The sequence below is a fragment of the Hibiscus syriacus genome, unplaced genomic scaffold (assembly GCF_006381635.1).
Source record: "Hibiscus syriacus cultivar Baekdansim isolate YM2019G1 unplaced genomic scaffold, ASM638163v2 tig00001120_pilon, whole genome shotgun sequence".
NCBI lineage: Eukaryota > Viridiplantae > Streptophyta > Magnoliopsida > Malvales > Malvaceae > Hibiscus > Hibiscus syriacus.
In genome coordinates this window covers 1674096-1697790 of record NW_024061845.1, presented here as the reverse complement: position 1 = coordinate 1697790, position 23695 = coordinate 1674096, and the positions used below count along the sequence as shown (strand labels likewise).

Sequence of the window (23695 nt, the reverse complement as noted above, 5' to 3'; positions counted from 1 at the left end):
TTTTCGAATGAAATGGGTAAATCTGCCTGCAAATCCTTGTAATGACTGCATGATTTGAGAATAAGAAGCTATAATAGAACGGGCAACGGTGTCAATCTTTCGATATCAGCTCCTAGAATTTGAAGCTTGGTATCTATTTTCTCATAGCCTCGCTCAATATGTTCAATTTTAAGGATCACGGTGGTTCCTTTTGCAGCCAATCCCGCTAATATAAGTGAAGCCCCACCTCTCAAGTCCCTTGCAGTAACAGGAGAGCCACACAATGAGCTGCCAAAAGTTATCATCAAATGTTCAATGATTCTGATGAGTTAAACGAACATCCAAATCCTTGTACCAAAAGGAATGCCTTACCTTCCTTCGTCTTTCCCAAAAACTACCGCACTGCTCTTGCTAACCTGAATTCTTGCACTGAGCTTCTGCAGTTCCCTTGCTATCCAAAGGAGAAGAGAAAATTAGACAATGCTTATTACTGATTTCATGGAAGAAGCAATCAAGCATACAATGGCTTGATATGTATCGGAAAATCAACAATGCTTAAGAGAACAATGAGAATCATGCAACATTGTCTCCTTTCTTCATGGATGATAAAATTAAAGTGAAAAATCAATGCTTGATTGGTGTCATATTATGGCTCGGTTCATACATACCATGAGTCATACGGTTGTCAAACACGGACTCCTCCACCAAGCTTGAACCATTGCACGTAGTGAGAAGTGCCATTATTTGAGGTTGCAGATCTGTTGGAAACCCCGGAAATGGACTCGTCTTTATACCAAAACTTTTCAAATCATCACCAACGTATGCAGGAACAGCTGAAACCTGCGCCGATGGTTTTCTAGTCACACATAAAATAAATTAAATTCCCAAAAGAACATGTTACTGTAAGATTTTTCATACCCGCAGTATGTGCTGATCAAGCTGCGAAATTTTGCAGCCAGCTTCTGAGAGTTTGTCGATCAAACATGAAACAGAGGAAGGAATGACAGGAGACATTGAGATGCATGAGCGAGTAATTGCTGCAGCAATCATGAAGGTGCTCGCTTCGATACGATCCGGTCTAATAACACATTCTGAACCATAGAGGCTCTTTCCCCAGATAACTAGAGTGTCAGTCCCTGCGCCTTTGATCAGTGCCCACTGTGGTTCAGAAAATGGGCAAGATCAACCACCTCTGGTTCCTGTGTTCAAAATATTGTGCAGAAAATAAGGAACAACAGAAATTCTTGATTTCTTCCCATATGTTTATACATAATCAGGAACAAAAACATCAGTGGAGATTCCTTCAATCATTACTTTGGCCACATTTAAAAGCACAGTTATCCCATCAGCCATGGATGCTGCCATCATAAGAGTTGCAGTTGCCCCAACACTCGGGTAATCAAGTTGAAATCTCCCCCCAACCAATCCTTTGCCATTTGCAGCATGTGCCCACACTTTCCCATCCCTGCAACATTGCGAAAAGAAGCTCATATTACCCCCAAAACAGTTTGCTATAGCCAATCAACAAAGATCTAGCTAAGAAAGTAGAAGTGAATTTACTGTACTTGTCTCAGTTCAACAACAGAACCAAGAGCTCTTAACCCACGAAGATGGAGGTCCACAGGCCTCTTTCCAATGTCACAACCGCCAGGCAAGGCCACAACAACTTCACCAAACCTGGCCAGCAATGGTCCTATAACGAAAAACCCACCTCTTATCTTCTTCATTTCCTCCGAATCCACCTCCACTTTGCCAACTCCATCACTGTTAATCATCATTTTCCCATCAAAGGACTCAACTTTAGCACCCAAAGAGCTCAGGATGGAAGCCATGGCCTGGATATCGGAGATATTGGGAACGTTGTGCAGAAGTGAACTGCCTGAGCAGCAGAGAGTGGCTGCTAAGAGGGCTAAAGAAGAGTTTTTTGAGCCACTTATGGTAACGTGGCCTGACAGAGTTGCAGGTCCTTTGATTTTGAAAATGGTGTCTTGGTTGGTGTTTTGGGGAGTGTTAGAGAACTGGGTTTTCTGGGAGGAGCAAGAGGGAACGAAGGGTTTTTGGAAAATGGTGAAGTTGCAAAAGAGAGCCATTTTCAGAGTGCTTCTGGGATCCTAGGCCATTCTTTGGTTTTGTTTTATTTGATTTTCCTGTCGGTGTTTTTTGTTGTTTTGTCAGGTTTTTTTTCCATCTCTTTTGCTAGAAAAAGAAAAGGACAAGGTGCCACGGAACACTGGAGACATGATTATATGAATGTCTGAAAAACTGGCTTATAATAAGAAGCTAATAAACTTTTAGATGTTAAACTGTATTCTCTCTCTCCGCTCTTCTTTCCAAGAAAAGTGTGATGAATTTTCTGCCATTGTTTATTCCGATGAGGGTGCTGTCTCCATCGATCATTTATATCTTCATGGGAGGTAGGTCAAGAAGTAACTGAGATAGATGACTGTCAATCTCGAGTTGTCCACAGACGATGAATTCTTGAGAAAATTTTCCCATGTTTCGAAACATGTTTGGTATCATCTTCAAAAGAGTTTTTATCTCCTAAAAGAACACGTCGGATGCCGAAACATGTGATGTGTGTAATGTAATGCAATTTACTAGTGCTGCTATTGCGGTAGGCGGTTAAGACATACACATACGATGGCACTAGATAAAGTTGTCAATCGCCAGATACATCTTCCAACTACCAAATCTGTTCAATTAAAATTCATATTTAAAATGTGTTTCATCTTTCCATGCTCTCAACACGAATTCGGGATGCTGAGTCAAGTCGTGGTCCATCTTTTCTGTAACGACTCCAAACTTTTGCTAACGGTTTACGTTGATGATATTATCATCACAGGAAGTGAAGAGGATGAAGTTGCTGCTGTAGTGCAGCAAATAAATGCTGAATTTTCTTTGAAAGACATGGTTAGGGAATAGGATTACCGGAAGTAATATTACCTAACACATTACTGGGAATGTTACATTACTGTGTTTGGTTTGTTTGACAGTAATGTAAGATTACAATGTTTGGTTGAAACAATAAAAGATTATTGGAATGTATATTTTACCAAATTGACCTTGTTCTATATTTTTGTACAAGTGAAATTCTAATTATTAAATAAAAATTATTTATATACAAATTATTTATATACAAATTCATCTATAATATACTTAAATAAAAATTATTTATATAAAATTCATCGATAATATATTATTTTATTATTTAAATATATCATGTATTATTTTAATTTTAATTAATATTAAATTTTACATAATTTATCTAAAAATATATTAAAATTTTACTTCAACATTTAATTAAATGTTCAATATTAGGGATTTTTAACTTTCACTACTTCAACATTTAATTAGATTTTACATAATTTGTCTAAAAATATAATATTTAAATTTATAAAAAGTAATTAACATATTCGAAAACTAGCACATTACTTGCAAGGCATATACTACATGACAAAAAGAAGTATAACAGTAACCATCAAAAGTTTGTATAATGTTCAAACTTACAAAAGATAATAGACATGACATTCTAAACTTAATCATATATGTTGGCTATATTATTTACACAAAAAATTATCTAAGTCAAAAGATTGACTTAGGGGTTGTTTGTTTGCCTCTTAATGGAACCATTTAGCACTGAATGTTGAACTGTTCAGCATTCAGCGCGTTTGTTTCGCATCTCTGAATGATTCAGTGCTGATTGATTCAACAAAACAGTACTGAATGATTCAACACAGAAGTACATATTGAATGATTCAGAGCCATTATCAAACAACATATCACATTCAGAGCTAATTCATACAAAGCCTCTGAATCATTTAGCATTTGAATCATTCAGCGCTTAATCATTCTGAAGTAAACAAACAACCCATTAGTTTCAAGTTAAAGGATACAAGAAATATATCCTCATGGCTGTAAACAGAAACCTAAAACATCATTTGTTTACTCTTTTTTTATAATAATCATTTGTTTACTCTTAAAACAACTTTATTGGGGGGGATGGCAGCATCATTTGCCATAAAACAGCTTTGCAGCATTAAACTATAGTGACCCTTGGAACCTTTGCCACTACCTTTGATTCTGACATTCAAATATTTTTGTCCAACTGAGCTCGAGAATTTCTCCTAGCACTTTCCAACACGGTTTTATCAACAGTCATGAAGTAAGTTGCAATCGATGTTGTTAACGAACAAAGATAGCCATATTATTACTCGAGGAATGTGGTGTGCCATTTCAATTTCTCTCCTATTTCTATGTCCTTAATGGATATTCAGATCAATATGATGCCATGCAGATATCATGGAATCATCAATTCAAGTTACAAGATCCTTTTTTGCTTTGGTTTGCTTCAAAGGGAAAGCCAATCATAAGTCGTGCATCTTATAACATGCTATGACTAATCTCTTGAACAACTGATACCATAATCGATACAGGGATATTATTTTTTTAAGGAACAATTGGATTAATAAAATATAGCACAATCAGAGATGGAAAGATATGTCTCGGACTAGAGGAAAGTTATGATAACAAACCTGATTAATGTATGGCTCCATTTGATGCAATAATTCATAGCCCTATAAATGACCAAAGTTAGTCGTGAGCAATGCATTCAACAAGTGATTGAAATTTGAAACAATGAGAAAGAAATAGAGAAGTCGTGCCACACGATAACCTGTTTGAAGTATCGAAGATGCGCATCCATAGTCCCACTGACAGCTTCCAGAAACTCAAATCGTTTTTTGGCTTCAACATTTGAAAGAGCAATTAACTATAATTGTAAACCACAGTAGTGTAATTACCATTTGAACCAATTTTGAACTATCAAAGCAACATCAATTTAGAAATCATCTGCTAGCAAGTCACTCACTAGATTAAAACGAGCCTGCTCAAATGTTAACCTTGCATTATAATGTTCCTAGAATAACGCCATCCATGTCAGACTAAAATATCCATCAACATTATATCTACGCAAGTAAGAATGTCACATACATGAGATTATAAACCATTAAAGCAAGTCATTTTGCAAGATACCTCTTCCAAAACATTGGCAATATTACTCTTTGTACTTTTTCTCAGTGAAAGAAACTTTTCACGAGCCTGCAAGATTACACAAAGCAATACAATGAAACAATTAATTCGATTTTAGGCCAACTCCAAGTTATATTATCACATTCAATCAATGAAAATAAAGCAAGCTAACAAATTACACAAGCAAAATAAATTTAAATTCTAAAGCAGCTGGTCGTAAATGAGACTAGCCTTGTCAAAGTGTTTACGTGCTTCTTGCACTCAGATAAAATATTTTAAAACAAAAAGCTTACAAATAAAAAATACATGATCTAGAATAATACACAGATTATAAGAAGTTGGATGAATCTATAGCAAACTGATAAATAAATAACCTATGTTTCTCTTGATAAGACTGTTTTTACATAACAAAAGTTAATAAGGTGGCCCAGCTTTTAGCTAGTTCCAAATCCTCACAACTTTATAGGGTAACTTAAATCTCAATTGAGAGAAATATGATTACCTTGACCTCAAGTAAATCAATATTGACAAACTGCAGTAATTTGTCATTTAGCTCGATTTCAACCTAGAGAGAAAAGAAAGCATTTCACAAATATTATTGTATGTTAATATGATTGGACAACGAACTATATAGTGTCAAAGTTCAATATAGCAGTAAAATTTATATTCTCGCAATTTTGAAAAGAAATGATAGTTTTATAGAACATAGATGGTGTTAAATATCCATGAAGAAAACAACCAACAAAAGGTTAGTTACTACTGACATTTCTAAATGATTATCATTTCCTTTCACCAGGTATTCACAACATCAGTTGGAGAATGCCAAAGAGTGAGTTTATCCAAAACCAGTTATCTTAGGTCCTTACTCCTCAGTAATAAATTTGAATTCAAGTTAAAACGATAGTTAAGAGAATTACCTGGGACCGAAGAACTTCCTTGTATGTCCCAATTTCTCTCAATACTATGGTAAACTTGGTCATAACCGGCCCTAAAGAAGCGAAAAAAGATTCAATTACATATATGATTTCAAACCAAAATATAATCTAAATGTGATGTTAGAACTGAAGAACAGAATGAAAAAGCTTCTGCGGATCGAACAAAAATCAAACCCATTAACAACTGCATTTGACGGAAAAACAAATCCATTTCAAGAAAAAAAAATTCTTATGTGATTGATTCTAGACACCCGAATGAATATCATGTTAAATTCTATTTAGAAAAAAGGAGGAGAAATTTCCTTGCGATTTCTCAGTTGCAAAAAAAAAAAAAAAAAAAGGAAATGAAAGAATAAAAATTCCAACCTTGAGAGGATTGTTGGGCTCTAAGCTTCTTCTCGTCTTCAACAGGGAAGGAATTCTCGTCTTAAGAAGGGCTCCAAGCAAATACCTAATACGCCAGAAGCATAAATCAACGCCAAATTGAAGAAGAAGAAGATTTTATTTCAGCAAAACCAAGCGGGGAGAATGATATTTTAGGAAGCAAGGGACGGGAATAAGCAAATACCTAAGGGAGATGGGGTACTAACATTCTCGGGGAAACAGAAAAAAAACACTGTTGGTATTAATTTTTGACTGATACTTGGGAATGTGGAGAAACCAAAGATGAGTATCTTTAACTCGAAAAAGGAATGAAATATTCCGTGAACCAAACGGGCCTAGAGTGTTTTCTTGGTATGGAAATTCAGCGTTGCTGTGATGGACTCGCTCTTAGTCAAAAAAAATATGTTGCTGAGTGGTTGTTGAAGGCTAACAGCGATTTGAATGCGTCTTATTGATTTCTATATACAAATTCAAAATTGTTGCCTCTACAATGAGAAATGATGGTGAAAAATAATTATTATTAGATTCCCTCAAGTTAAAAGATTTAGATCTAGTCGAGTTTATAAAATTCTAATCTAGTAGAGTTATTCTAATTTATGTTTAAATTTAATTATAAATATTTATGATATTACGATATTAATTGATTCTAATTTAAATTGATTTCTATAACCATATCCAACATATAAATTTATTTAGTTCATATTTTTTCATATGTGACATGCGTATATCACGCAAAGTTGAGGGACTCGACTCGAATTTGAAAATTAATCCACTAATTACTAAAAAATTCGAGTTATTCAAGTCCTATTTTATAACTCAAATTTTATTTGAATTTTTTCCAAATCAATTCGAATTTATGAAATTATAAATCGAGTCAAGTCGAGTGAATTTCACTAAAGTTAGTTCAAGAAATGATTATGATGAACATTGTCATACTTGTGGGGTTAGGTGTCGCAACTCGAAGGACATGCTCAATCGCCAAGAGAAACACAAAAAAGAAATTTCACTAAAGTTCAAATGTAGCCTTTGCGGGCGTGGTTTTCCAACAAAAAAAGAAAGGAATGAGCATCGTAATAAGGGGCACTAATTAAAATGTTTCATTTAAGGTGTTGTTTGATGTTTTTATTTTATCTATTTCATAAGTTTGTATGAGTGTGTTGTTACCTTGATGGTTCTAATTTATTATTGTGTTGCTATTTTATTTTCTTCTTAATCAATGGAATGCGTGTTTGTGTGGAATATGTTTCTTACCTCTAAATATTTGATGAAAGCAATTACCATCTTTCGTATCGATTTTAAAATGAAGCACTACCAGGAATTTGGAGCTCTTGCGTTCTATCTGAGGAGGTATCATAATCCCATTCAAAGGTTCCTGGTAGTGTAAGCACAAATTGAATAAGAAGATTAAGAAGTATTGCTTGAATCCCTATAGTTTAACAGGTTTTTTCAATATTTTTAAATATGACTGGAAGATTAAGAAGAAACAGACCCTGTAAAACTGGGCAAAGATCAGAAGTAGTAACGTACCCATTTGAAAACTGAAATGATACAAATCAATGGACTTTGTTTGTCAGCTACTGTGTAATGGAATCAAAAAAGAGTAGAACAGAATTGAACAGGCTTTATTGTGATTTTACAAGTACATACTAGTTTCATAATATCATGGGGAAGCAACAGAAAAACTCTATATCTCAAAAATGAAGAAGAAGATAGTGCAAGCATCCACTAAGCCTCCCTGTGAACAGAGCAGGAACAACGCAAATCAATGATCACTTTGAACAAAATTTTCTTGATGGATTAGACTCTCTTCCTCTACAGCAAATGTGATGAAGAAACCATTGAACGAACATATCAGCCATAGGAGCTAGTAAAGGGGAAATCACCTTCTGTCTGACACACCATGCTTTGATTTTGTTTAGAGGACCAAACATATTTGGTGCTTACTCTTTTAGTCTTGCATTATATGAGAGACAGGATGATGAGACTCCTAGAATCTTTGCAGAGATTGGTTCGGCTCTTCTGCTTTTGGCTACTTTGATCTGCTCCGCAAGAGAAACTTCTCTTTGCATTTTCTCTTTCTTTATAAGCTCTATATTCAATTTCTCCAGAGCTGGGATATGCGCTCTGTCTCCTTGAATACTGACTTGACTACTTACGGATTTCTTTTTGCGGATCTAAGGATGGATGTTATTATCATAGAGAAAATGAGTTAAGCAGCCATGGAAATAAGTGATTTATTACAGACAAACTACTAGGATAACAACCATAAGAACATGGCACATATTCAGGCAATTTTATCCATTTTGTGGGAAACTATAGAATTACATGTTACTTTCTGAAACAGCCTTGTTATTTATGACTGACCAAAAAAATTAGAGTTATGAACTTATCCACAAAGAACATTAAGTTCCAAGCAATGACATCTATGAACAAGCAATAATTGCTGCAGGTTGGAGGGTTCAAATCTAAGTCTGTCTGGAGTTTCTTACCATTTGTAATCTCTGCTTAAGTTTCCTCCCTTCAGGGTCTGTCACCTTCTCATCTTTATTTGATTTTTCTTGTTTCTTTCTCTTAAATTCTATTGATATCTCTTTCTCCTCCTGCTTTTTTCTTTTTTCAGCAATCCTTGCCATCCTTTCTGCTCTTGCCTTTTCCGCTCTAACCTTTGCTATCTCCTTTCCCTTGGCCTTCTCTGTAGCCCACTGAAGCTGTTCAAGAGCTATTTCTTGTTTTATCTTGTCATAACTATCCCATTCTAGCTCCGCCTGATCAATCCCTCCTTTTCTAGCAGCTTCAGCTATACTTTTCATCCATGATAGAAAGAATCTCTCCCCTAACCATTTCCGTTTCAAACGCTTGCCCCAAGCACGCCTCACTGAGGACCCAATTCTTGCCTTGCTTTCCTCACTGCAGCAATTATAATATCCTCTATTTCATGATCTTTAAAAGTAAGGTTTATTGTAAACTTCAGCACTGTTTCAATGGCATAAAAATTCATGCTAAAAGATTGAAAAGCTCATTCCAAGATGCTTATGAAGAGAAAATGACTAAGAAAGTTGATATAAACTGAAGAAAGGATGCATTTTCAGCCAAGGGTAATTAAGATCACTGACACAGTGATCAAAGCTCATATCCTAGCAACATTGTTATATTACAAGATAATATTAACAAATATAAGGCTTAGTGCTGGTCCAATTTAATTTTAATACATCATCTAGAAGGCATGTGTGCGGTGAAAGTTATAGCAAAATTAACATCAGGCTTTAGCTTTTAGGTCTAAGGATTTTGAATACACCACTTAAAAGTGTGAAACCAATTCCATGTCCAATGCTTAATGAAATATCAATAGCAAATACTTCTGTTAAGTTATTTAAATGCAAAATTACCTATGAGTACGGGGATGTTCAGACATCTTCTTCCTAACCTGGAAAGCAAGGGATGGGCAAATTTTCAATGAAATAATAATAATAATAATAATAAAGATGATGATGTCACCTTTTAACTGACTATAGAAAAACTAGCCTCTATTAAAAATGATTACTGCTAGAACTCTTCTAAAATTGATGCCTATCAATAGCAACTGATAATGCTGATTTATTGAGAACAACTCTTATTTGTTTGTCAACATACCATGGTTGCTTACCCCTATTTCAAGAGTACCCATGTGAAAAATAAAAACATCCCAAAACTGCTTCAGTCTTATATGACATCACCTTGGGATCAGTCAAAGCTTCTATCGTTCTTTGCTTGATTCGTAAACGTGTCTCTGCAAGATACAACATTTAAACAAGGAATTCACTAACCGCATAAAGATTGAAACCAAAGTGATTAACTTATATTTTAGAGCATTGTTACCAGCACTATGTTTCCGGCCTTTGTTCCATGGCACCCTCCCTTTATTTGCCAGTCCTATCTTCCTCCTCCTTTGCTCTTCCTTGACCTCTTCATCATTGGAGTATTCCTGAGAGCTACAACAACCACATACCTGAGCCTCCTCACCCGAGAGTCGAATCTGTTTCGACTTTATACTATCTTTTGACCAACAGCTGTTGCAAAACATGAATCTTTCCCCTGGACCCATGGAAGTTTGCAACGCTCTAACCGGTTGAAAGCTCAAGGAACATTTACAGGAATCTGAGGGAAATACTTTTTTCACAACAAATTGATGGTAGTTTGACAGCATTGTGTTTGGTTGGCACATATAATCCACCACAGAGGGAAGAGGCCACGAAAGTGTATCTGGAACATGCAATCTCCTGACAACTCAAATGAAACAAGGTACCGATAAGCCGAGCAAATTTTGATACTGTAACTTAAAAAAAAGGGAAAACTCTCTATAGCATTTGAAACCCAAATTCAAAATTAACCCAGAATTGCAAAGAGCAACCTTTTTCAAATGGTAAATTGAGACTTAAACAACAGGAAATGCAATATAATTTCATCCGCATCTACAGAGAAAGGAACTTACAAGTGAAAAATTGACATCTGAGATGATCAATGTGTAAGAATCGAGAAGATAGAGCACTGTTATCGGAGTTTGTGAAATGGATTTTGGCTTTTAATGAAGAAATGAGCTTCAGAGTAGAGTTTTCGGAGGCACAGAAACATAATTGTACAACGACCAGACGTTGAGGATTGCTTTCTTCCACATTTTACCTATGCCTTCCGCCCTAAAAAATACTATATTTTTTTTTAATATCCTCCTATAGCATTTGCCCCCTATTTCCTCCGGGTTTTATAGAGTAAAATACATCCTGGGTTATTTTATTATTAATTTAATTATAAATAAAATATTTTATAAATTATTATTTAATTAATATATCGTTAAAATTTAAAGAAACGCCTAATATAATATTATTTTTTGTCGAGAAAATAATAAAGCTTTCATAATTTTAATCATTGAATTCCACTTTCTGTTACTTTTTTAATAGAATTTTACTTTCTTAAATAGCCAAATTAACAAAATAATTCCTTTATTCTCTTCAAAAATGACATGCCAAGTAATTGCAAAAATTTTTAGAGTATCTCGAGGTTAATGTGTAAAAATTTTGAGTCTCCAATTTACAGACCATCGGAAATGTTAAAAATTGTACCCCAAACAATAATCTATCGTAAAAACCAAAAAATTAAGTAACATTTCCATAGCATTTTAAAAATATATGCATAGATACTTTAATTATAATATAAAATATAAATAAAGTCAAATTTATAAATTGAAATATTCCTATTTATTGTAGTATCCATTATTAATTATTATATATGAACAATGCAAAGAGTTGCCCATATGTAAATTATTATACATGAGCAGTGATCTTTAGAATGTCTACAATTTTTTTATTAATCGTTGCCACCAAATCTTATAGTCTAACATGTCGAATTCTTTATCATATATTTTTTTATATGAGGTAAGACTTACGTATACAATGTATACGTGTTATCAATGATTAATTTTTTTTAAATAAATACTATCATTATAATCATTCCTATTAGAAAAAGTTTTAATTACGATCTACTGCTAATTATGGCAGAGAATTTTTTTTAAAATGTTTTTTGCAAACTTAAAAACCATTATTATTACATATAGCTCAGGTTCAACTAGCAAATACTAAACATAAAATACAAGTAATCCATTCAACTGAGGTACAAAACGTATTCTTGATCCCTTAACCTAAAAACTCATACTTTTTAAGTTAGGATTCAAAAATAGGTTTTACTTTGGTTCCATTTGAGAGTTTTGTTCGAGGCATCCAAACCTAACCAAATTAAGAATGTCGTTTTATGACTAATCTAGTCATATAACGACATTTTCAATACGACGAGATGCCTCGAATCAGACTCCCAAATGACAGCCTTAACCTCTTACATGAATACTCATATACGTTAACCACACAAATCACTAAAAAAATGTTCAAAGAAGTTACCGACCCAAAACACCTAAAATAGCTAGAAATGCAGCATGCTGTTGCCATGGGGAGTACTGAAAGATCAGTCAGGGGAATAAACCAGTGCTCACAGGTTGGCCATGGAAGTCCATTACATTAGTCAAACAGTCCTCAAAACCCTTGAATGCCTCGGCACGTTCCTTATGCAAGGCATCCAGTTTGTCGTCGATGGTCTGCAACACTTGCGCTCCGATGCCACCAAAGTAAGCTCGAGCGATTTTCTTCAAGTGGGACATTGCAAACTCGACCTTGAAATTGATTCGAAGAGCATCCTTAATGGCATCTCTCCATGTCAGCATCTTTTTCTCAGTGACTTCATGGAGCTTTAGATCTTCCATCTCTCTGATTGTGGCACAGAAAAACAAAAAGATTTTCCCCGTAATATTCGAGTTCTTCACCGAACTCGAAGCTGAAACATCACCATGAACTTTGATGATTCTTTCCACGGTAGGGACCAAAGACAACGGAAAACTGTATGCTCCAATTGTCTTTTGCTCCCCATTGAAGCAAATCATGAAGTCCGGGAAATCGACATTGCTTGCAACATCTTCTTCAATTTTCATCAGAAATTTAGCCATGGTGTTTAAGTTTTGATGTACATTCAGAGAATTCTTTGGAATTGTCACTTCATTTGGCAGCAGATCATCCAGTAAGTCATCCAGTCCCAAACCATCCAGCTGAAAAAATAAGTTGGGATATATTTATCTCAAGATTCTTAAAGCCGTTTGTGAAAGTAAAAAATCTATTATCAATGTATCAAATATGAACTCGAAGATTATTAGAGTAAAACTTATAGATGCTTTCAAAAGGAATGCTAATTTTCCAGATTTTTCAAAGCATAGAAGCAATAACCTCTTCATCATCTCCTTCCAAACCAGAGTCCATTCCCAGTTCGTCCTGCAAAATATAAGGCGACTTTTTTCAGTGTCAATTGTGTACATGAAACTTTCATTTTAGACATGTACTAGTACTCGAGCATTTGCGTCCGTAGGATGTGTGCGTTTATTATCAATTGACTAAGAAAATAATGAACATATACCACCTTATAATCCCCTCATATTAATAAAAAAAATGTACTGGTATTCGAATCCGGTGAAAACAAACCACAACAAAATCTGGAACTTAAGGTAAGATCAATTACCTTGATATCAAAGTCTGAATGAATAACTTGACTATTCTCAGCAATCAAATCCTCAAATTCCTTCTGCAAAACATTTGTTCATTACTATTATTTTGCACAACAAGAAGGAAGAAGCTAAAAAGAAAAACTAAAGCAGATTAGAGAAACTTTATGATCAAAACAGATTCCTTTACCTGCTGATTTCTTGCTCCATTCTTCGGCTTGCATATTGTCCTTTCAATTTGCCTTAATTTCGCTTTACAATCTCTTGTTTTTTGTTTGTTTGAAGCCTCATGAGTTGCAATTTGATAATGCATCACGGAGCCAATTGATCACCTCGCCTGAAAATCCCAATTCTTTTGCATATCAAAATACTGAAAACCCAGATTTAGATTTTTCTTAACAAATTTACAAAACTAAGATCAAAACAAATAAAGAACTGGGAATTCAGTCAACCTTAAGTCTAAATTCTAGAATAAAAGCTTGGAATGCAGGAAATAAGATGAATAAACAGAAAACAAACCCAGAAAATCTTTAGAGAGAATAAAGAAAATGAGAAGAACCTGATTAAAGGAAAATTGAATACTTGCCTGATTTACAATCCCGAAGCCAAGCTTCATGGGAGCTTCCTCTATACTCTACTCTACTCTACTCTTTTTCCACAACAACTTGCGTACAGAGTCATCCAAAGGAATCAAAAGTACTGTCAACAACAAAATAGTCCAAATTTGGATAATGCAAACTTTTTATGTTTAACTTGAACCTTTCGATTTGATCCCAAGAAGAATATTGAAACCGTTGGATTCATAGATAATGAGAAAAAAAAAGTAAAAAAAAAAAACAAAACAAAGAAAAGGTGCATGCCTTTTGTTTTAAGTTTGGTTCAGTGTCCTTGACTGTGTATTTCTAACGAGCGATTAGCCTCGTGTGATCGAACGTTTTTGACCCACTTTCGTGTTGCTCAGTGCGTAGCTCGGTCCTCGTAGTGTCCGAAGTGGAAAGTCGTTCTTCCCTCAATCTCCATTAAAACCCAGGAATGATTGGTTTTCAAAGGCTTCTTTTTGGAGTGTTATTTTTGCTGTTAACACTATGATTTGTTGGAGATTGAGAACTAAATTAATCTTGGAACTTATTTTTGGCTGCGTTTAAAGAACATGCATCAATACGATAAGCATATAATATAAACGTTCTACTACCTATTACCTAAGTTTATTTGATTCAATATAAATGTCATCTTTACTACGGTGAATTCAATCGAAAGGCCCAAAAAGCCTGGTTCTGGTTAAAACAGCCTCCTAAACCCGAATCAAAAAGCCTGCCCACATTTCCCTCTTTCTCGTTCAACTTGTCCATGGATATTTGTTCCTAATTCAATATGTTTTAATTCCATTTAATTTTATAGAGTTAATTACATCATATGTCCCCAAACTATAACCCTCATTTCAAATTCATCTTTAAACTTTTTAATATTCCAATTTCATACTCAAACTATGAATCTCAACTAAATTAGTCCCCGAACTTTTAAAGAGTCTAATTTCATCCCTAAACTATGACCTTGATTCTAAATTGGTCCCAAACTTTTGAATATTCCAATTTCTTCCATAAATTCATCCAAATATGTAATCGATTTCAACTATAGTTTAGCCTTTTTTTCAAACATATAGCGATATAACTTAGCCTAATGAGTTTATTAACAAGGGACGTGATCAGTATATGTGTATAATTTGGGATGAAATTGGAATGTTTAAAAAGTTTGGGGATCAATTTAGAACTAAGGTCATAGTTTAGGGATGAAATTTAAATGTTCACAAGTTTGAGGACTAATTTAGAATGATAGTAATAGTTTATGGATGAAATTAAAATAATTAAAAGTTTAGGCGCTAATTTAAAATGAGAGTCATACCTTGTGGACATTTGGTGCAATTAACTCAATTTTATAATATCAAATTCTTTTAAAATTCAGATTTAAATCAAATTGGATCAAGTTTTCTTAAGGATAAATCAGATAAAAATACTCAATTTTACATGATTTGAAATAAAAATATAATTTACATTTATATATTTATGACTAGTTTTTATAATATCACACTATTTATATTTTTAACTAAATCTTTATTTTACTTAATAAAGAAGAAAATTATATATATGTGTGTATCGAGTTGAATGGATATAAAATTTTATCGGATGAAATTTCTCCAATCCCAAATCAAATCTAATCGAATAATAAATAAATAAATGTTAAATTTAAATCAAATTTAAAAAAAATTAAAATCGATCTGGTCCATCTCATGATTATATCTGAACTTGTCATATGAAAACATGACATATTTCCATTGATAAGCAAGACGACAGAGTATCTTAGAAATTTCATACAATCGAAATCCAATGTATAGTTTAAGAAAAAGTTGATATTTTTTAGTTTTTTTTATAGTGTTTATGTTCTAGATTGTAATGGTTTCTCTCAATAATGTTAATGAATATTTATTTTCTACAAGTACAATATATTTTACTATTATATCTAATATTTTATTAAAAATATCATATTATATATACACACACTTACATAGTTACATTTGACACTAGATAACATATAATTTACTTATGTTGTTTTTATCCGATTCTCTTTGATTTTATTCTATCCAAAGATTTTTTTTATCTTATGATTTTATATATATATATAAAATATCTGCATGGTCGCTGATATGGACATGCACTGATTAGAGAGAGAAAACATCGCTTGATAATTTACAATTTTGTTTTATGATTTTTCTGTATGGAAGTATAAAGGATTGAAAGCAATTGGGAGAGTTTTGCTAAGCCATGACAACAGATCCACGTGTTATTTTTTTTACTATTTCTACCCACTTTCACTTATAAAATATATATATAAATCATTCTCATGGTTAAAATTATATTTTAACGTATTCGAAAATAAAATTAGAAAAACTTTTTTCAATTAATTTTTCGTACAATTTCTTCAATAATCGTATGGTCCACTCAATAATGTTTTTTTTTTACATTTTCACTGACATAATGAATGTATTATAATGTAGTACTTTACAGAAAGGACTTATAATAACCCACACCTCAATTTCTTTATATTCTTTAATTTTCAAAAGAAAAATAAAGATTTTCTGTCAATTTATGGGACCTAAATACTTAATTTGCTTGTTAAAAAAGCTCCCTGCATAAAGTCAGTCAATGGTTTACAAGTTGCCATGATTTGCAATTACGTAATTTGGATTTAAGCAATTCAACCATTCAAGAGTTTCTCTTTGATTTCCCTTTTCCTTAAAACACAATTATAAGATTGCAGTTCAAATTTATAGAAATAAAAATAAATGTAAACATTATTTTTAATATAAGATAATATTTGTACAATTTTCTCTTCATTTATTAATAATGTACGCACTCTGCTCGAATTAAATCCTTAAAGAAAATAATATCTTTAATTACTAAAACTATTTAATAAATATCACATTTAAGATTATAAAATAAAACTATGTCGGAAATCAATGAAATAGGAGCTTGAAGAAGCAAACAAGGAGATAAAGTTTTTCAAACAGGCATGCGATGAGAAATGATGCAATATTTATAATGAAGAAGACCTGCACTGATTGCAACATCCATCGAGACCTCATCTACAAGTGTTGATGTGTGTATCTGGTTACGGTTCCTCCCTCAACTTAAAATTATAAAGAGTTCTAAAAATTGTCTTCAATTTTGATGGAAATCCTTTTAACGTTGGATCATCTTTTCTCGAATCTCAATTAGAGCGTATTTTCTCAAATCTCAATGATGATGAGATAATGGAAAAGGAGAAGACAAGTTATATACTATAATTTCATGTTGATTGAACGATATAAATTACATATCATAGTTATTTTTCTCTAAATTTAGGTTGAGTTTCTTGAGTTTAATTTTTTTTGCGAAAATCTAAACTAATAAAATGATTATAGATGATGAAACGAATTTGTCAGTATCTTTAATGGTTGAAGTAGACGTAAAAAATTAGTATGATATCAACGCTACATAGAGAAGAAATTCTTAAAGTTCTATCTTGTGTAAAAGAAGAATATGGAATAAAAAAAGAAAAATGAGACGGACAACATGTGGCTTATATGTCAACATAAAACCGTCCATGCCACCCTGTTATTTTTATCTAATGTTTGAATAACCAAAACATGAAGAATTCAAAAAATAAATAATTAAATTAAAAAATTGAGTAATCAAAACAAAAATACATACAAAGTTAAATGATGGAAATCATAATTTACCCTTAATATAATCTATAGCTCTAATCCCCAAAACCCCAACATAATCCATAGTTGAAGCAGATAATTGTCGGTAAATTAAGTATCAAGATTGGTCAATGTAATCATTGTCAAGATTTTATCATCGGTCAATGTAAATAAATTACACAATTATTAAAAAAAAATGAAAATGCGACACATTTATTTGATCTAACTCATGAAAATGTAAAAAGAAAGGGCAGACTCCCTTGAGATGCTTGCCATGTTGAGTAGTAATCCAACAATCCCCCCCGAAAAGGAGGTGTTTGGGAGCTGGGAAATTCGTGGGAAAAAGATGATGAAGTTTCTTAAATGAAGCGATAAAGAGAAAAAGAAAAAGCTGTAAAAGGATCGATGTCAGAAAGTTGTTCGATGCTGGCAAATAAAGGATCTATCTTTCATCGATCCATTCATTCATCTGAAATATCAAAAACAAAGCTCACATAAAATTTTATTGAAATAATTAAATTCGATTACCATATAATTGGAGTAGATGCAGTGATGAGATCAGAGGGATATTTAATTTCATTTCTGAACAAACACTGCCATGAAAGTCTTCCGCTTTCCTACTGCTGATAAAAAACATTCAAGTTTTCTTGGGCAACAAAATTCTTATTTGAAAAACCCAGTTCAATAGTACACAGAGAGGCCCAATTGCCAAAAGTTTTTAGATATTGAGAAAGGAATTGAAGGTGGTTTTTAGCTTTGTGGAGGGGTCCTTTTGTGATGACGGAATTAGAAACATTTAATGGCAGAGACAAACGGCTTCAGGTTTCTAGGAAATTAGGAAGTTTACGGAGGCTAAAGAAGCAATAACTAGTGTCCGCCATTAAAGCCGACTCTGGATCCTCAAAGCGATCAGCTTCAGCTTCAAAACCTGATTTCAAAACCGACCCAACATGCAGGAGGGATGGGACATAGCAATTACCAAGCTGCAACGTCGTCGAGATTGGGTTTGAAGCACGGCGGGGGCGAGATCTTTGAGGTTGAAGGAGGTCGCATTGTTCGGTCAACTGGAAGGAAAGACCGTCACAGCAAAGTTTGCACCGCTAAAGGTCCTCGAGACCGTCGTGTTCGTCTCTCGGCGCACACCGCCATCCAGTTCTACGATGTCCAGGACCGACTTGGCTACGACCGCCCTAGCAAAGCTGTGGATTGGCTTATCAAAAAAGCCAAATCCGCCATTGACGAGCTCGCTGAACTACCTCCTTGGAACCCAGAAACTTTGAAAACAGTTACTTCAACCACAAAATTACCAAATAACCAAGAAGATCAAAATACAATAACAGCAACAGATCATGAAAAACCCTGTCAGTTTCACAACCTTGCTGCTGGGTCAGGTACTCGAAGAAGAACGGCTACAATAATGGGAAACGAAGTCCAAATTCTTCAAGAAATTGGAGATAACCCGAATCGTAATTCGAGTTTTCTTCCACATTTTTTAGTTTCTGATGATATCGAAGATACTTTGAAGTCTTTTATTCCATCGGGAGCTTCCAGTGAGACGCCAACTTCTTCATTACAGTTTCAGAATTATCTACCGGATTTTTCGACCCGAACCGGCAGCCACAGTCAAGATCTGCGGCTTTCGCTTCAGTCATTTCCGAAGCCAATGGTTCTGCTCCACCATCACCAAGCTGCTGCTGCTGCAGTGCAGGCACATCAAAGTGAACCAGGCTTATTCTCTGGTCTTGATGGTTCTTCAGCTGGATGGGAACACCACAACCAACATCCAGCGGAGATAGGAAAGTCTCAAAGATTGGTTGCCTGGAATAATGGTGGTGCTGGTAGTGGCACTGGCGGTGGTTCTAGTGGCGGGAGTGGAGGATTTCTCTTTGGCAATCCATCAGCACCGCCACTGCCACCTGCTTTTGGCCAAAACAGCCAGTTTATTTCTCAGAGGGGACCCCTTCAGTCCAGTAACACACCCTTGGTTCGTGCTTGGATAGACCAGCCAATTCCCACAAACAACCAACACCATCAAATCCCACAAAACATCCATCATCAAACTGCTTTATCCGGCATTGGATTCACCGCATCAGGTGTATTCTCTGGCTTCCGCGTACCAGCACGATTTCAGGGCGAAGAAGAGGAGCACGACAGTATTCCCAATAAGCTGTTCTCTGCTTCCTCTGATCATCACCATTGATCCAATAAAATGAAGAAAACCCAAAGTCTCTCCCCTCTAACAAGTCAAAATTTTACTACCACTCTCTTATATGAACACTACATTATGTTTCACTTACAAGCTCTGTTACTTATCTAAATAAGTGTTGTTTCAGAAACATTTTGATTGTTGACAGTGAAGTTAATGGAGGAGATGCTTCTAATGATTCAACACTGGCTTAAGGGAGGATTTTGGTCACTTCAAATCAATGGTCTATGCCGTGGGAAGAAGAAATCTGGGTTGGTTTCAGGTTCATTCAATCCCGGTTTCCTTAGTTTCTATCAGTTGAGTGTGTTGTACCTTCAATATATGTTTGATTTCACTTCTTGTGCCTCTTGTCATTTGTTTGCAATGTTCATGTTGATTGCTACTGTTTCCCGGAGTTACTTTCAAGATTCAAACATATAATTTTGGGAGCTCTAAAAGAGAAGTCATTGTCTTATAATCACTGTGTATTTCTGTAACATGATCCCATATGAGAGATAGGGTTGATCTAAATCATGTCACAAATAAGTTATAGTGGTTAACAATGAGCATGCTAGATAAATTTAGCCATAAGACCAAATAAGGCTAGGTGAAATGCAGTTACATTAAGATTTAAACAAAGTTAAGAGTTCAAATTTTTATGTTGTAAATAAAACAAATTAAACTAAAAGGATAGTCATATATATTATGAATACGTATGGTACCGTTAAAATTTGAGTAATTGCCTATCTATAAACGGTCCCCATCATAATTATACATATATGAGTGCATATATCTTCAGCCTAGCTGGAATTCATATTTGCTATGTGAACATAAAGATAGACTGGTTTTTGGCTTCTATTGACATCTCTACATATAGTACTACTTCATAGGTCATATAAAGCATCAGACACTAAAAGAGAATTATAAGTAGTTTGCCCTTTCTGGTGTGATGTGATTTTTGTGATATGATATAGAAATTGTAAAGTAGATGGTTAAAGTTTTGGATACTTATAAATTTTGAGGTGGAGAGGTGGTTGGATGGCATGTAGTTGAGGCTTTACCTATGAATGCATAATTCAGTGAATCAATGGATAATTAAATGTTTAATGGGAAATGAGTTGGAGCATTATTTACTATTGATAATAATATATTAATGTGGGTTTTGTCAATATATGCACGTGAAAGTGATGAAAATATGTTTCATAAGTTTTAAGTGATGAAAATATGTATTATAAATTTACTTGAAAATGTTTGGAGCATGTGTCGTTTCATTAGGATTAATGTTAGTCCGAGCTGATTGGCGAGAACATGTGTTGTGCATGCAATGAAAGACCTTGTTATTCCAAGGGAATTAATCTTTCATCATCTTATAATTGTAACTTTATTTTAATGTTTAGTTTTGTTGTGCGACAGTTTTATTTAAGGTTAATTTAGGATGGTTTTAATTTATAATATTATTTTGTTTAATTTAAAAAATTATATCATTAACAATAATTTTGGTTACAACCGATAATATTATATTATATTAGATTTAACCTAAAATGCTATATGTCTACTCAAAAGGGTTACATAATTAATAATAATTTTGATTACAAGTGAGAAAGTCTTGAAGACAATTTTTTAGGTTACAATCGGAATAATTATGTAATTTATAAGATTTGTTAGGGAGAATATAATATTTTTTGTTTTGACTTAAAATGTTATCCTAATTACTCTAAAGAATTAATCTATTGATATATTTTTCAAATACAATGTAATTCTATCTTTTTTTAATCTTATATTAATCGGTTGTAATTTAAACTCATCTTCTTTAAATAGGTTTCTTCATTAGTCATTGGGATTGTCCTTCGGCCATAGTAATTAGGAATATGCATTTATTCCTTTTGGTTTTTATATATACAAATAAAATAAATTGATTAAAATATCAAAAATAAATAAATTTAATTGATTTAATTATCAAAGTCAAATTAATTGAATCAAATAAACTAAACTGACTTTATTTTATTTTTAAGATTTATTTATAATATTAAACAGTATATGCTATTAAAAAAATAATTAGATTTAGCTTTTTTATATTTGAATATTTAAATTCATATTTGGATTAATTTAAATAAAATATACATACAATTTATAATTTAAATTAAATTTTAAAAATTAAAAATTAAATTGAAATTACAATAAAAATGAAATAAATTAAAATATTAATTAAATTAATTTAATTAATTCGATTTATTTGACTATTTACTCACCCTTAATAGCAATCGGATATAATGTGTTGGAATTATTTTTTTGGTGAGCTAGTTTATTGGAGAGATGGTTTTGAATAGGTTATTATAAGGTAATATATGATTAGATGATCATCCAGCTCAGTTGGTAGAGCACAAGGTTTCTAATATTGAGGTCGTGGGATCGAGTCTCACGGAGGGCATTTCATAATTCGGAGGTCTCCTACGGAAGCTGTTTTCAACCTGGTGTTGGGGGCAGCCTACTATCTTACCTCCCCCATACCCCATTACATATGGGAACAATGGTCAACCAACCATTCAATAATATGTGTACACACTTTATATACGTAACTACTGAAGTTAACATTTTTTTAAAAGAATTACACTTCTTTTTATCATTAAGGCGATTCAATTTCAATGACTTATATTTATTTACCCTTTTGAGTTTACTAAAACGTGAGGATTAGTTATTGAGTAGAAAATGCATGTGTTAAGATCAAAGTGAGGCCCACGATTAGGCCCATTAATCAAATCAAAACAAAGTTAAGGTGACGCAGGAACTCGTACTCTTTTGCAATTTTGAAAAAATAATTTTAAAAATATTAAATTTTTTTAACTTAATTCAATTATTAACTTTTTGTTGTAAATTTAGACATCTGTCAATGAATTTAAATATATAATTGTGATTTATGATAGATATGCATTTTGAATATTCATGATTTGAATTTAATATATATTTTTGTAAATATAAATAAATTTATTTAAACTAAATATTTAAATTAAATTATGTGATAAACATATTTTAATTCGATTTTATTCAATGTTCGACTTTTTTTATTACTACAAAATATCAATCTTTAGATATAATCTACAACCTCCTTACGTACAATGATCTTTCTCTTTCCATTCTCTTTTTCAATATTTTAGCTGAAAATTTAGCTACCCTCTTGCCTCTGTTCTCTACACTTGCAATATCCCAGAAAGATTCTGGGTATCCTTTCTAACATTTTGTTGCTTCTTCCTGCATATATTTTTCTCTACCCTTCCTCCTTTTCATCCTTGATAGTATTTTGATCCCAAAGACTGTTCGTATCTCTCATGAGTTTCAAAAAGCTTAGTTTCTGTGTTTATATGAAGAGTAACATGAATGAAACTATACTAACCATGGTATCTGCCCAGGACATGTTAACACCTTCTTCCTAACAAGTTGTTAAGATATGGGTGTTCCTCAAAAGCTTTAAATTCTTGGGGTTTTCTTCATTTTGAAAAATTTGTGCTTTATATGGAAATTGGTACAAACAATGGCTCAAGAAGATGAAAATCAAACCCAAAGATGTAGTAATAATATTGGTAGATCTTTTAAAAAGCAAAGGCCTAGAAGAGTACCCCAAAGAGGGCTCGGTGTTGCACAGCTTGAAAAGATAAGAATCGAAGAAGAAGAACAAAAGAAAGATGCTGCTACTTCATCATCATCACCAACTGTTTGTCATAAATCACCACATCTTTCTTTGCCAGCTCCAAGTTTCCATCTTTCAAGTCAGTCTTCTTCTTTATGTGTTCAAGGCATTGGTACTGTGAGTACTGGAAACATTGTTACATTCACCAGTGGAGGAGCAGTGTTTTCAGGGAATGTCAGTTTTAGCAATGGTTACAATT

The 23695-nt window shown here is 33.3% G+C and overlaps 3 protein-coding genes and 1 pseudogene across 5 annotated transcripts; 1 reads left to right on the top strand and 3 right to left on the bottom strand.

Annotated features, from left to right (window-relative positions):
- Positions 1–47: 47 nt before the first annotated feature.
- Positions 48–2097, bottom strand: LOC120122801 (annotated as a pseudogene).
- Positions 2098–8003: 5906 nt separating this feature from the next.
- On the bottom strand, positions 8004–10970 carry LOC120122859 (stress response protein NST1-like). The gene is made up of 6 exons (XM_039141905.1): positions 10795–10970; positions 10182–10582; positions 10040–10092; positions 9713–9750; positions 8816–9233; positions 8004–8500 (listed from the first exon to the last, which is right to left on the bottom strand). Exons 1-6 carry the CDS (start codon positions 10809–10811, stop codon positions 8267–8269), a joined length of 1161 nt encoding a protein of 386 aa, XP_038997836.1. The 5' UTR covers positions 10812–10970; the 3' UTR covers positions 8004–8266.
- Positions 10971–11878: 908 nt separating this feature from the next.
- On the bottom strand, positions 11879–14113 carry LOC120122870. 2 transcript variants are annotated; one of them, XM_039141911.1, is made up of 5 exons: positions 13979–14113; positions 13583–13729; positions 13410–13472; positions 13121–13165; positions 11879–12945 (listed from the first exon to the last, which is right to left on the bottom strand). In XM_039141911.1, exons 2-5 carry the CDS (start codon positions 13703–13705, stop codon positions 12316–12318), a joined length of 861 nt encoding a protein of 286 aa, XP_038997842.1. In that variant the 5' UTR covers positions 13706–13729; positions 13979–14113; the 3' UTR covers positions 11879–12315. The 2 variants fall into 2 exon arrangements, with proteins under 2 accessions (XP_038997842.1, XP_038997851.1); XM_039141920.1 differs by lacking the exon at positions 13979–14113 and adding an exon at positions 13845–13961.
- A 4255-nt stretch (positions 14114–18368) lies between these two features.
- On the top strand, positions 18369–20183 carry LOC120122838 (transcription factor TCP4-like). 2 transcript variants are annotated; one of them, XM_039141893.1, is made up of 2 exons: positions 18369–19872; positions 19963–20183. In XM_039141893.1, exon 1 carries the CDS (start codon positions 18591–18593, stop codon positions 19827–19829), a length of 1239 nt encoding a protein of 412 aa, XP_038997824.1. In that variant the 5' UTR covers positions 18369–18590; the 3' UTR covers positions 19830–19872; positions 19963–20183. The 2 variants fall into 2 exon arrangements, with proteins under 2 accessions (XP_038997824.1, XP_038997828.1); XM_039141897.1 differs by having other exon boundaries at positions 18369–19874; positions 19973–20183.
- The last annotated feature ends 3512 nt before the right edge of the window (positions 20184–23695 follow it).

Bases quoted from the DNA above. Each gene is read 5' to 3' on its own strand.
- LOC120122859 (XM_039141905.1), bottom strand. The intron at 10,093-10,181 runs GTAACAATGCTC...TGTATCTTGCAG, and splicing joins AGGCCGGAAACATAGTGCTG to AGACACGTTTACGAATCAAG. The intron at 8,501-8,815 runs GTAAGAAACTCC...ATCCATCCTTAG, and splicing joins TTAAGCAGAGATTACAAATG to ATCCGCAAAAAGAAATCCGT.
- LOC120122870 (XM_039141911.1), bottom strand. From the start codon at position 13,705: ATGCATTATCAAATTGCAACTCATGAGGCTTCAAACAAACAAAAAACA. The intron at 13,473-13,582 runs GTAAAGGAATCT...AATGTTTTGCAG, and splicing joins ATGGAGCAAGAAATCAGCAG to AAGGAATTTGAGGATTTGAT. The intron at 12,946-13,120 runs GTTATTGCTTCT...TTATTTTTTCAG, and splicing joins TGGAAGGAGATGATGAAGAG to CTGGATGGTTTGGGACTGGA.
- LOC120122838 (XM_039141893.1), top strand. From the start codon at position 18,591: ATGGGACATAGCAATTACCAAGCTGCAACGTCGTCGAGATTGGGTTTG.